This window comes from Coturnix japonica, chromosome 14 (genome assembly GCF_054131305.1).
Source record: "Coturnix japonica strain WE chromosome 14, WE-NBRP24, whole genome shotgun sequence".
NCBI classification, from domain to species: domain Eukaryota; kingdom Metazoa; phylum Chordata; class Aves; order Galliformes; family Phasianidae; genus Coturnix; species Coturnix japonica.
Genome location: NC_140676.1, coordinates 12,016,952 through 12,030,595, shown reverse-complemented (window position 1 = coordinate 12,030,595; position 13,644 = coordinate 12,016,952). Strand labels below are relative to the sequence as shown.

Here is a 13,644-nt window from a genome sequence, read left to right as displayed (position 1 = left end):
TTTCTTTTCTCAATACAGAAAATCAATGTTAGTGATATTGTGATAAGCTGTTTAATTAATGAGGTTTGAAAAGTCAATAGATCTTAATAATTTATAACTGATCTAATGGATGGACTGTGCCTATATTTCAAAGGAAGGATCTCCTCCAAGTTGTAGTTGGAAGTCGATTGCAATGTTTTACAATTGCCCTCAAGTAATCCACAACTTTGTCCCGAGTAATTGGGTAATGGTAGTTATTCCAAATAAATAAATATACATTGTTGGCCAGAATATAGTTTTATGTACTTTTTAAAAAATACAGTTCAGCAGATTTGTCATTTCAGGTTTTAAATACTTGAATTATTGTTTAAAAGACCATTATGGTAAGGGGATTATTCATCTTCTAGTGCTAGAATAGAAGTACCAGTAAGAGTCTGAAGTCTGTTGATTGCTGTTTTTCATGAGATTAAATAACTGGAACAGGTTTCACAGTAGAAATTTCTATTGTGGTTCCTGTATAACAAGTAATATATTTTAGGGTTATTAAATGTTCTCTTTGAACCTTGAAGTACATCTAAGCTCAAAATTAAGTATAAACTTTGGAAATTGATTTCAAATTACCAAGTTACTTTCTTGGTTGCTGTAAATATCTTCATATTTTGTCTCTGTTTTCACCATACAGTATTGAAAATGTTGAATCTTAATTCATTGTCCACTAGGTTAAAGACTGAAATCTCCATTAGAGAGAAAGAAGCTAAGTTGGAGGTAACGTCTTTTCTTTTCTCCACACAATGTAAACAGTATCTCTGAACTTCATAAATTATCTGAAGACACAATACAATTCTATTTTAAATATACGTATCCTACTGCTTCATGGAGTTCAGAAGATATGCACAGTGCTAAAAACACCTTTCTGTGTTTTACTACTGCCGTGGCGGGACACTTTTATTAGGTCAGCTACAGAAACACTCCCAATTGGTAGTCAGTCTGTCTGGTTGATTTGTAGGTCAGAAGCCAAGGAAGGAGTGGTATAAATGTCTTACTTATGTATCTTCATCTTTGGGGAACTCAAAATTGACCTGAAATATAACTTGAGATTTGGCTAGATACTGATTTTGAACTCTAACTTCTTTGCTAATTTTATTTGTATTTCTTCAAGGAGGAAAATCTTTGGAAATGCCACTTGAGACCAGAATGGCTTTCTTGCTAAGCATGTGCACTACTATATAGCAATCTGAGAAGCCTGTGTGTCTTCATTTAGTTGTGTTAAAAGTGAAAGGATTATGAAGCATAAATAGCAGAATCTTTTCTGTCCATAACCACTTTAGGCATGTTTTTTTTGGTGGCGTTTTGTTTGTTTTCTTTACTTTTCCTTCTTTTTCATGCTTTAGACTGTTTAGAATGTATTTCTTGCAGTTTCAGTGGGCTCCACCTGTTTAAGAATTAGAGAAGATCTGGAATTTCTATGTATTGCTTCACAAAATGATGTTTCGTGTTTTTGGTTTTCATTTAAAATACAACAAAAAGAAAAGAAGAACAGCCATAGCCCTTATGACTGGAGGACGTGGAGAATATAGACAAAATAGCAATGTTTGTTTTAGCTCTCACTTGTTACTCACAGTATAAAGAAAGTATTGTCAGAACTGTGAGTTGCCTTTCACTGTGGTCTGGGCCACATGGAAACTCTGATTACTGGGTGCTTAGCGTATGAGATTTAGAGAGAGAAGAAATCTTTCTTTCCATATAATTCTCTGTTGAGTGGGTAGGCTCACTGAGAGCAGAGGAACATGATGGCTAGAGAGAAAGGTTCTGTAGTAGACCAATTAGAGCAGTGTAGATCCATACTTTGCCAAATGTGGAGGTGGAGACAGGTAGTGTGCAATAATTTGAAGCTGGAAAGTGTTTCATATAATGGATTTTATAGCTGTGGGGATAGAATGACAGAAATACAGTGATAGAAATATAGCAGAAACCCTTTTAGAAGATAGTATAAGCTTAGCCTGACCATATACCTTCGAGATATTTGCCGCATGATTTGGCCACACTGAAGCAAACCTCTGTGGAGACAAGTATTATATTAACAATATATGATATTGCTTATGCTGGCTTTAAAATATCTTAAGAGTTTGTGACACAAATGATTGAGGTGCTTATATTTCTGTTCAAACAAAAGCCTCTTTTATTGTAAAACCAGAATTCACTTGGAAAAAAACTAAGTGTCTATTTTTTTAAGGACATATAATTTCCTTAATAAGAGTTAAGATAATATATAGACAGAAAGCCCTATAATGTAGTAGAAGCTTTTAGAAGGCTGCTTTGACCATTTCCCACTGGCAGTTTTTCAAAAATTTATTTTTTCTACTCTTTAAAACAAAAGATAAAATTTGATAATATTGCTCAGAGTTCAAAAATGATTTCATTGGATGGATGCATTACAATAGACTCAGGTTTCTCCTGTGATGAGCATTCTGGTAAGAATCTTATAGTTTAAGTTAAAGACATCTGTAGGGCTAAATCACTGTAATGCTTTAATATGATAACCTCAGTTTTCTCTTGGCTTTTTACTAAAATTTTGTCATATTAGTTGTTCTGGGTTATTTTTTTCTTGTTTGTTTGCTTTTACCTTACAAGTAAAATGCTGTCAGGCCATGGTTCACCAGATTCTCTTCGGTAAGGTGTAATTACAACTGCATATATGAAAAAGGCTATAAGAGTTGCTTTAAAATTAAGGGTTTTTTTCCCCCCCTTATTTTGCAAGATTTTGCAGACATCTGTATTAATATCCAATCTCTGCTTCTTAGCAGACGTATGGAATGTCAGTGTGAATTTGTCTCTGCAAGTTTATTGTAATCAATTGGTCATGGATAAAAAAATAAAATATTATTAATTATTACAGAAAATTTCAAGACCTAGTTTATCTGAAGGAAAAACAGAAACACCAACATATGAAAGCTAATACAATAATTAGCTGCATCTCGAAATTCAATTACATAAAATAATACATGCTGTGTTTTTTCTCAGGTAATTGGGTGAGAATATGTTTAATTAATATTTTCATAATGTGTTTTTCTATGACAAAAACCTTTAAGTGGCAGTCATGATGTACTCAAAAAGATGCAAAGAATTTAGGTTGTAAATGTCAAAACAGTGCTTAACAGGGCTTAACCTACTTATTAGTCAAAGTTCATGATTGTACAGTGTTAAAAAGATTTTTTTTTTTTTTTTTTTGTATTACTGTGCATGAATTAACATCATTGAAAGGGAAAACGGGGAACAATTAGAACATACATCAGTAAATGTTAATCCATGGGAGTTCATTTTATTGGGTAGCTGTAACAACTGCACATCAAAGGAAAATTATAATTGTGGGTTTTTAATGTCTGGGAGAATAACTGAAATTTACATGGCTTTGGGCACACATTGTGGGCAGACTTACATATATGTGTGTATATACTTGACTACTTCAGATCTCATGGCCTGAAGTAAAAATAAAAACCAAACCAACAGTCAGAACCACCTGAAAAACAAACAGAACACTGCAAGTATGCAGAGCTGATCTTCCTTCAGCTCCCAGGTCTTACGTCTTCAATACAATAAGGAAAATTTTCTTTTAATTTCCAGACTTCTTAAGCTTATTTATTTTTTTAATGTTCTTATACAGTACTGTCTGCATGTAGATTGGAAAGAGTCTTTCATTCCTAATGTTACTTAGAAGTCTTTTTTTCAGCTGCTGACTTCCTAACAGAATGACTTTTTGAAATTCCATATGTTGTGGGTTTCTTTTTTATTGAGGGGTTGAGTGTGGCACAACTACTGAGTTTTTGCTTATTCATCAGCAGTTGTCAGCAGAGGTAAACTATTTCATTGGAGAGTTGTTCGATATGAAGGTGCATAGTGTGTAGCAATACTTCTCATGCTTTACTGAAAATGAGTTGATAGTGAAGGCTGGATTTGGTTAAAGTTGGGGTTTGATTGCAAGAAGATGAGGGAGACTGTGATAGATTTCCGCTCCATGTTAAAGTAGGTTTGTCCTTTAAGAGTTCCTTGTTGTGAATGGTGTGTGAATGTAATCCATCTGGAGCATCCTGTGTGGAAATGTTGTCGTTGCTAATGAGTAATGAGTCATTGCTGTATTTAAACTTATTTTTGCATACCTGTGTTCAAAAATTGCCAAGTTAAGCATACTATTTTGGTTGTTTACTCTGCAACTTCACCCCACTTCCAAGCTGCTTGTTGGAAAATAGCAGCTAAAGGTCATTTATATACAGTTTCATAGAGTTGATTGGATTTTTGTATGAATGCAGTTCTGAATACTTACTAGAATTTCTAAGGCTCCGTATAGCTAAATTATTTTTCTGGAATAGGGAAGGCAATTAGGAACAGGTGTGCTAAGGCTAATTATCATCCATAGCTGCTGGGTAGTGAGAGTAGCTCCTGTGCTGGAGCTTTGTCTCAAGTTTTCTCTGAATCATTACATTTTCCTTTTTTTCTAGTAGTTTGAGACAGAAGAGAATAATTTGGATAGAAAGAATGTATATTGGAGAGTACTGTCTATTGTGTTAGTCTAATAAGTGAAAAAAGCACTAGTAGTAGCTATTGCAGGTTATAATTTGGCAGATAGGTTCATCTCCTGAGTTATTTCCTGGTTATGAATAAAGAAATGGTGTCATGGTGAAATTATTATTATGACTACATCAGTAGGTAGTAAGAGTTTACCATTTAAGGTTACCTTTGTAGTCTCTTAGCCCATTCAAAATATTCCTGTATCTTAAACCTAAGTAGAAAGTTGGATTTTCTTGAATTAGCTTCTTTGAGTGAAAGTAAAACTTGAAAACAAACTGCTGAGTGTTTGTAGCTTGTAGCACCTAGACCAAACAAACCATTTGCTGTGCAATTCAATATTGCTTAGCATGTAGGTGAATCACATTAACTTATAGCTTGAAAATATATTGTAAAAAATTTAGCAGCAAGAAGCTGGTTATTTCCTGAAAGAGTCCTTGATCTATCCATTGCTTGGCGAGTAGGTTTAGCCAGGAGTGGTTTCAATCGAATTTAAAAGTATTTGAAAGAAGTACAGATGCTTTTTTGATGCATCTAATACTTGATGATACCATCTCTCTTGCACTTCTTATCTGCATATTACTGTTCAGATACTATTTGTAACTTTCAGACTCAAACATTAAACTGGGAGATGTACTTGCTCCAATTTTAACTTCCTATATAGAATTTGCATCTGAAATCCGTCTTGTTCTTCCATCCCCTCTGCCACCTTTCACTGCTTTTATTTTTATTTTTTGTCTATTAAACATTGCCATTTGGGGCAGCTACAGCTGCTTGTCATTCTGAATAATCTAGAGTGGGTTTCAAATTTCATATTTACCAAGCCAAAATCTTTACAGGAAAAAAATGAGCTTCCTCATTGAAATGATGAGAGAAGCCTGATGTTTCTATAACAAATGAAGAGAAATATCAGAAAGTAGGGTTTCATCTGTTGGAATATGGGTGTGAGCTGTTTGCATATAGCATGTGACTGTGTTTTTGTTGGTAGAGGTGACATCTGAAATACATAGTTGAATCTCTTTGGAGGATTCTCATCCCTCTCCCACTTCACTTTCCTGATTACCTTACAGAACTGCATGTGGCTTTATTGAAATAATACAGAATTTAACAATAACTGTTTCATATACAATTTGTTGTTTTGTTTTCTATGTTACAATATGATAAGATTCTCATTTTTACTTGCATGAATCAACACTGTTCTTTCCTTTTATTTATCACCATGTGGTTTTACTCTGAAAAGTGACTAAAAATGCTCTTTTACCAATTCACTTATTGAAACAATGCAAATTTCTAGTTGATCAACTAAATTTTAGGTTTGAATTAGTTGTGATTTCCAATGGCTATCTTCTTTCTTTCTTGACACCCATTAGCAGTGCAGATTCAATTTGTCAGTGTTAAGGTATGAACTGGCTAATTTTTCTTGCACATCAGCAGCAGTTTCCATTAGTTCTATCTGCATTTACAGCTTGGGGCTGTATTTTTAAAATTCCAGATGAGAAGAAGGAAGCAACCTTCATTTCTAGCTATAATATCCAAGAGTTAAAGAACACCAAAGCTAAGTTTATAAACGGATAAGAAAAATGCATTTGTTGAATTCAGCCTATCTTGCTATGAAAATTTTTAAGAAATAACAAATAGGAAATCTGCAGTGCCACTTTGGGTGTTACTTTGCAGAGTATAACCATGTGTTGCTTTATTATAACTTTTAGAACAATAACATTCTGTTTTTTTACAGCAAACAGGAGCTTGATTCTTCAGAGGAAACAAAAGAATGCAGTAGAAACCAAAATGAAGTTGCATCAGTTGAAAAGAATGAAGAGAACTCATCACTGTCAGCTACAGAAAATGTTCCCAATTTGGAACTCCATGATAATAGCACGAAGAAATCCTTGCATGAGAAAGGAACGTGTTGTGATTCAGATCATAACAAACAATTAGTAGGCGAGAAACAGAAATGTATTCATGGAGAAAGTGAGTTGAAAACTTGCCAAAGTTCAGATGATGATGTCTTGACTGATCAGACTAAAGTGAAAAATTTGGATAAAACTACACTTTCAGCATTGAATGCAAAGGACTTAAAGCTAACTTTGGGTGAAGATGTTAGTTTTGAGCAGTTCTTGAGAAAAAGAAATGAACCTGAATCAGTTAGTTCAGACATGAGTGAACAAGGCAGTATTCATTTGGAGCCTTTGACTCCATCAGAGGTACTAGAGCATGAAGCAACTGAAATTCTTCAGAAAGGTAATGTTGCACCTTCATCAAAGCAAGCTGAACAGCTCTCTGAACAAACAGACAAGACTTCTCAAGAAGGCAGTCCCAACAGAATGGAAACAACTGTAAACAAAACAGATGAAAATGAAGCAAGCTGAAATTATGTTCATTTCCTTGTGTATTATATATCATGATAGGAACACCATGGACCATTTCTGACGAGTGTGCTTATTGATGCTAGTAATTTGGGGGGTTTTTGAAAGGGAAATTAGGCATATGGAGATGATGTATATGTGTGCACAACTGAATCAAGTAAATTTAGAAATGGGTAATGTGTTTTTAAGTTCATCTACCTGTTTTTTCTCTCATATCTCAAATATCTCAATAAACTGACAGTTGAAAGGAGGAACGTAATCTATTTTTTGTATCTGGAATAAGATTATTTGCTAGCCAAGAGAAGATTTTTAAAACTCTTCTAAAGAAGCAGTGTAACTTAGTATAAATTCAGTTCTAATGCTGCAATGAAGCACACTTGTAGCAATGGTTGTTGGTCTGCTGATAGCTGGGTAAACACAAGCTTTGGATTTGGTATCACATTCCTGTCTGTAAAAGCATGTAAACAATTATATGAATCTATGCACCTCTGTACAGGTGTAATCCTGCCAGACTGTAGACTTACCTTTAAACTTTCAGTGAAAGTGGAAATATTACAATAAAAAATATATATATTTGTGGGGTTTTCAGTATGCAGACTGTGCAGAAATACCGGACAAAATTGTAAAAAGTAGAACATACTGCTAAAAGTACCGTAGTTTTTAGGCTTTTACCATTATTTTAAATATTCTTAGTGGTAGACCCATAGGAATGGTCTGTAAGGCAAACCAAAGTATGGTTTAATGTAAAAATTGTTTTAAGCAAGAAGAAGGAAGACCCCAAACTGGAAGTACCAGCTGGCATGCATTCTGCCATTTTGCAGCTGCTACTTGCTAACTCTTAGAAAAAAGGACACGTGAGCATATAATGTGGGAATGTACAGTTCAATTTCACGACTTTTTGTAGTCTAAGTTATATTCAGAAAGATAGCTGCTGGTTTTTTTTGTTTTTTTTTATAGTTAGCAGTTAGGTGTAAAAATGATTATGACAGTAGCTTGCTCTTACAACTTCCTTGCTCCATTTGAAACATTCAGAATGTGCTTTTGACCTAGTTTTGTTTTTAATGTGTTAAATGTTTTGAACAGCTGTTAAAGCACTGCTGTAAATTATTACTTTTTTGAGTAAATATTTGCAACAAAATTTTGTCTTTGTGAATAATTTCACTGCTCAGCTTGAAACTTTGGGCATAATATTCCCACCTTTTTATAAAAGATTTGGTAGCAGTTTGCAGGAACAATTTCATTTCAAAGTTTTCATTTTAAATTTGTGAGTTTGATGCTGAAGTGATTTTTTTCTTTTTTGTTTTTAAGAATTAAATGAGCAAGTGCCTATGCATAAGAATATTTTTCTAGCTGTGTATTGTGCTTAGATATGCTAACTTTTCCAGATTACGTAGAGATATTTTTCTGGACCATCAGCATGCAGTTGAAGTTCGCTCTGCCCTTCTAGGTTGACTAGACTTGGCTTCTAAATGAGTCTAATCAGCAACAGCATTAACATCTAGAGACCATCCTGCTTGTTGAAGCCTCTAAATAAACCACATCTCAAAAATTGCTTAGAACTCTGAAGAGTCACATGAATTAAATTTTAAATTGCTCCTTAATTTTCATCCATGCAGATGTAGAAGCCTTTTTAAAAGAAAAGTGGAATGACTTACAAAGTCACAGCTGTCTGAGCTCTTCTGCTTTAATGAATTCCAAATAAAATAAAATAAAAACAGACAAAAAAGCTGAGAAAGTAAGTTGCAATATTCTTCTGTCCTTTTAAAGGTTGTACTGAAATTGTTATTTTGAGGTGTTATTAACAAGTCTTTTGTCTTCATGCATGTAGACATGAGGGAATATAAAATAACAGCATCCTAAGAAGGGCAGTTCAGAGGAGTAAACCAGCTATAGAACTTCTTGTGTATGTTACTGAAGCAGCTCGAAAGTGCATATAAACCAAGAGAAACCTGTGATATTTTTAATCTGAAGATTGATTTTACATGCCAATTAAATACTTTGAAAAATTCTTATGTGGTGTTGGAGAAGATTAACTTCAAGTGGAATCAGTTGTATGATACTTGCTTGTAATTTCCTCATGTTTGTCGTTTATGCAATTAAATTTTTAAAATATTTGCCATTTTAATAACATGAATTGGGATGAGAATGTAGTTTGAATGAGCCATACTTCTAGAATATGTGGGAAATCAAACAGACTGGAAAAACCTGAGTATTTGATAAATATATGTGAATTCTCGGGTATTTTATATGTAGTGGGTTGTTCATTTCAGTCTATGTTCAGAATGCAGATATTTTACAACAGTAATGTTAGGTCTAAAACCACCCAGATGTCTAAGGTCTGAAACAGCAACCTTTCCAAATGGAACAAGAGAGTACTAGATAGTTATAGCGAGACCATCAAACAGTTTAGCTAGAACATTACATTGTATAATGAAAGCATTGGTATGCTATTTTTGTGAAGAACAAAAAATATATATTTCTTTTTTCCTATCTGAAGAAATCTGTTATGTAAACACTGCAGGATATTGCGTAATTATGAAAATTAATCCCTTTAATGTATTCTGTATGGTTCCTAGAGCAAAGCTGAGTAGGTGCTTTAGGCTTAAGTCACTCCAAAAGATAATTTACACTGATTACATTTGAGTTATTTGTATGTAACTACACAGAACTCACTTTTTTTGTTGTTTCTGTGTTGCATGAAAACTTTTTATTCTTCAGCCACCAGCAGTTCTTTCTCTGTGCCACCTTTCTCTTTGAACTTAGGAGGACGTTTTACCTCAAGTTTTTTTGCCTTGCCAAAAGAAGCAACTTAATTTAAATCTCGGTGTCCGTACCAGAATATATGTTTCATTTCTGGAGAGATTAACGATTTACTTGAATAATAATTTCATATTGGGTATATAACTTAGTAATTTGAAAAAAGAGACATGCTGTATTCACATTAGCTTTTTTCCTGTTCAGTTGAAAACTGAACATCAGTAGCTTATGATCATTTGGTGCTTCCTCAAGTGCAGCAGATGCCTCAGTTTGTCTTGTGCAATTTGGACAAAAAGAATACTGCTTTTTGGACTAATTTGTAGAGGACTGTAGACAAATTCCTGTTGTTTCAGGGGAAGAAGGCATTGCCAGAAGAGGAATAGGCACAGTATACCCAACAGCTGCAAGTCATGAAGCTCTTGGATGCGAGTCTATTTACTTTTTATGGCTGGATCTCCAGAGATGTTACAGGTTCTGTATGTTTCAATCAACTACTGCCACTAAAGGTAGAATTTTATGTATGGCCTTTCTATCTTTTGGTGTAAAGGCTTTAAAAGGTATAATACAACTACCACTGTTTGTGTGCAGAAAACATATTTATAGCAGTAAGCAAATTCACAGTATTTCATTTATTGCAAATTGCTGCATCTTACTGCAGAAGTTACAGAAGGTTAATTATAAATGTGAGTTCTGAATTCAAATGTTATTTGCATAGAATTTTGAAAGATAAAAACTAGTCTACAACCTTGGAAAATGTTAATCACTCACACTTTAATCTTTATTTACTTCATATATGAGATCTCATTACTAAATAAATCTGAGACAGAATGGAGGGATGTGAAATGTAGCTTAAGTAATTAGGAAGAGAGTAATTAGGAAGAGTTCAGCCCAAAAGGAAACTTCTAGAAAAACTGAACCTGGTGGAGGGTTAGTGGTGGTGGGATAGGAGGGAGGTCAAATGCAGTCTTAACCATGCCAAACTGCTACTGCACATGCACGAATTTTGCTTTGCATACATGTTTATATTTATAGGCAACTACATTGCAAATGTAATTGGGTTTTATTTTCCCTGATATTGATGAAGACAGAAAAAAGAAAGCTCTTTTTATTGATCATGTTAAAAAGAAGGCAGGTTTTGGCAATGGTTCTTACACTCCTTAGAGCAAAAACTTACCTATAACATTGTAATATTGCCACTTTACTTGATTTAGGATGTTCTGCTAATCTAAGCGTGCTTTCAGTTTGGTGAGCCAACCACTGAAGGGAAACCAGATTCCATTTCTGCTGTCCATACAGGTAAGTTTGATAAGTCAGGTTGAGCTAATGAGGCTACTTAAGGATTCTGGGAAATGTTGTTTCTGTCTTTTTGAGAGTAATGTCTATAAAAGCACTTAATGGGTTTGTGCATTTCCATCAGGATAAAGCTGACTCTTCCTTGCATAATTGCCAATAGACACTGTTACAAGTAAGGAGAAATATTCAGCGTTGAAATTAAACCAAAACAGAATTCTGCATGAAAACGGATGACTTTTCCTCTACTGCGAATAGCACTGAGTGATTTAACTGCACAAGGGAGTTGGTGTTTGGCATTGGTGTTTTCAGAGCTGTTAACAGGCTGTGACTTCTTAATGCTGTTTGTATTCTGGCAGTAAAAAATGTATCTTCTGTCTTCTCTCATCATATGTAGTTTACAGTAATGCATTTGTTATTCAGTGTTTGCACAACCCTTAGAAATGCTTGGTTTTTCCACATTAATAAAATACATTGTTTGGGAGGGGTTACAATCCACTTGCACTTTTGTGAGTGCTTCTTGATTGTATCTCTTACATCGTTTTGTATGTGACCATTCAATTCTGTGAAATAAACAGATGGAGGAGGAACAGTGATAAAAGTACTTTAAAAGTTGTTCTGCTTATCCCAAGTTAGTGGGTAAAATATATCCACCCTGAACTTCAGCCTCCATGCAGTAACAGCTGTATTCTCTTCTCTTGTAGGTGGTGCTCAGGCTGGTAGGAATTCTACTGAACAGAATCTCCAGAGCAAATGCAAAGCAGCAAATGATTGGTGTGTCAAGATGCCTCGTTGCAATAAAAGATCAATAGGAAGCATCAGCAAATGGCAGCTTCACTGTGAGTGGAATACAGAATATGTAGGGAAGATTGCTTCTGCTTTTTGTGTTTTAGCTATTGAAAGTTGAGGTCTCCCTGAAGAACCATTAGATTCTGTGAAGCTTCTGACCAAACTCTTATCAGTGGCTTCAGAGCACAAAGAAAGTTGACCTGAATGTAGTCTAATATTCTTGAGTATCATGTGCACCAATTAGGTAAAGGTCAGAGATCTGTAAGGTCACTTATTCTGAGATCAGATAGATCCTGTCTGTCAAGCTGAATGTATTTCATTGCCAAATCTTCTGGGTAGGTGAAAAAGGCTTTCTGCATCCCATCCATGGCTATATTAGACTAGCTGCCTTTGATTTAGTATGCTGAAAAAAGTAAAGAGTAGAAAAGTGTGTTTGTTGGAGACCACATTAAGCGAGTACTGACTTTTTTATTTGTACAGCACCTAGAATTTTAGGGATACTATAACCAATAGTTATAGCAAAAACCCAACTGTTTTACTGTCATGGCAGTCTCTAACTTAGGAAATGGACTTTTGTGCTTTTACACAACCATATCCTTATTTCTTTGCTATGAATTTAAGAGTGTATGTAGTTGTGTGTAATGAAGTTAATAAAGCTGAGATATCAAGCCAAGGCGGTTTAGAAAGAAGAAATAGTTCTAGTTTATAGACTTAATATTCACCAATTTCATGAGAGCTCCTTTAATACCCCACCCTCCTGAATACTCTGCCAGATCAGTTCCAAGATCAGGAACGTACTGAACCTCACTGTGGAAAGAATTTTTATTTTGTTGATGGCTGATAATCCAGGAAACCAACACTTGAAGGTATAGATATTAAAAAAGAAAAACAGAAGGAAAGAGATCTTACCTCACCCACTGCAGCAGTAGTTATAACACTGACTGCACAGCACACAATCGGGCTTTCCTATGCAGTGCCCAGTGGAAGCTCAGGAAGAAGTTACTGAAGCTGAAAACAAGTAAACGAAAAGCAAATTCAAACATCTGAATTTCACAATAGCATCCTTTAAAATTCCAGTGGGTTCTATGTCAGATACTTTTATTTTTTACTGTCCACATCAGCAGCAAGTTTTGTTATAGGTTGTGCATGATTAGAAAAATTGACATGTGAAAGCTGATCAAAGAAAATTATGAAAAAATTTTATTCTGCACACAATTGTGCTAATAAACTTATTTCACTAGGAACATGTATGTCTAAGGAAAGTTTCCCAATGCATGTATTGAGTTTGAACAAAGATGTTCAAGAGCCATTCTGTTGATTGTAGAAAGCCTTTGTCACTGCATATGCTGTTAAGGTGAAGCAGGCAAGCTATTACTGTGGTGCAGATGGATGGCTACAGTAGGTGCCTATGGAGCGATAGCTTACTAATTCTTGCACCCTTTCATAGGCTGTTGGAATATGAGGTGAGGTAAATGAGTTTGCGAGGTTATCCAGCTGCATTTGTGACATGGAGATGTGTTTAACTGGATGTGATTTCAGATGTGAGAACTAGATTCTCTACAGGTAATCCAGGCAATGATTTCTTCTGCTACTACAGGAACAAGAGGCTGTTTGTTTATTTTTTATTTAACAATGCAATGTATTTTTCAAAGTATGACTGAAAATCTGGATTGAACTCTCTAAGGTTCAACTAATTCAGTAATGAGCTAAGACAGCTTGGTACACAATAGCAGTTGTGGTGATTGCATCTGTAACTGCGGCAGCAGTATGGAGCAAAACTGAAAGTAGGGAGTAATTGGACCAACTTCAGGCTTCGAAAAGCACTTTGCAAAAGAGTAGAGAGAGCAACTGTAAAATATTCTGATTTTCCTAAACTTGTATTCAAGAGTCTTCTTGTCAATGA

General features: G+C 34.8%; 1 protein-coding gene across 16 annotated transcripts in view; it reads left to right on the top strand.

Moving 5' to 3' along the window:
• ZNF280D (zinc finger protein 280D) overlaps positions 1-8,917 on the top strand; it is a 43,128-nt gene extending 34,211 nt beyond the window's left edge. For 7 of the 16 annotated variants that reach the window (XR_014934396.1, XR_014934395.1, XM_085515573.1 and 4 more), the window contains one exon: positions 6,275-8,043. Coding sequence is in view for 13 of the 16 variants with exons in the window: in XM_085515573.1 (XP_085371699.1) it covers positions 6,275-6,908 (634 nt within the window). In the remaining 3 variants the exon portion in view is untranslated. Of the gene's footprint in view, positions 1-698; positions 745-2,875; positions 3,159-6,265; positions 8,044-8,521 lie in introns of those variants that run through there. The other 9 variants (XR_014934397.1, XM_085515582.1, XM_085515578.1 and 6 more) reach the window with 6 other exon arrangements.
• The last annotated feature ends 4,727 nt before the right edge of the window (positions 8,918-13,644 follow it).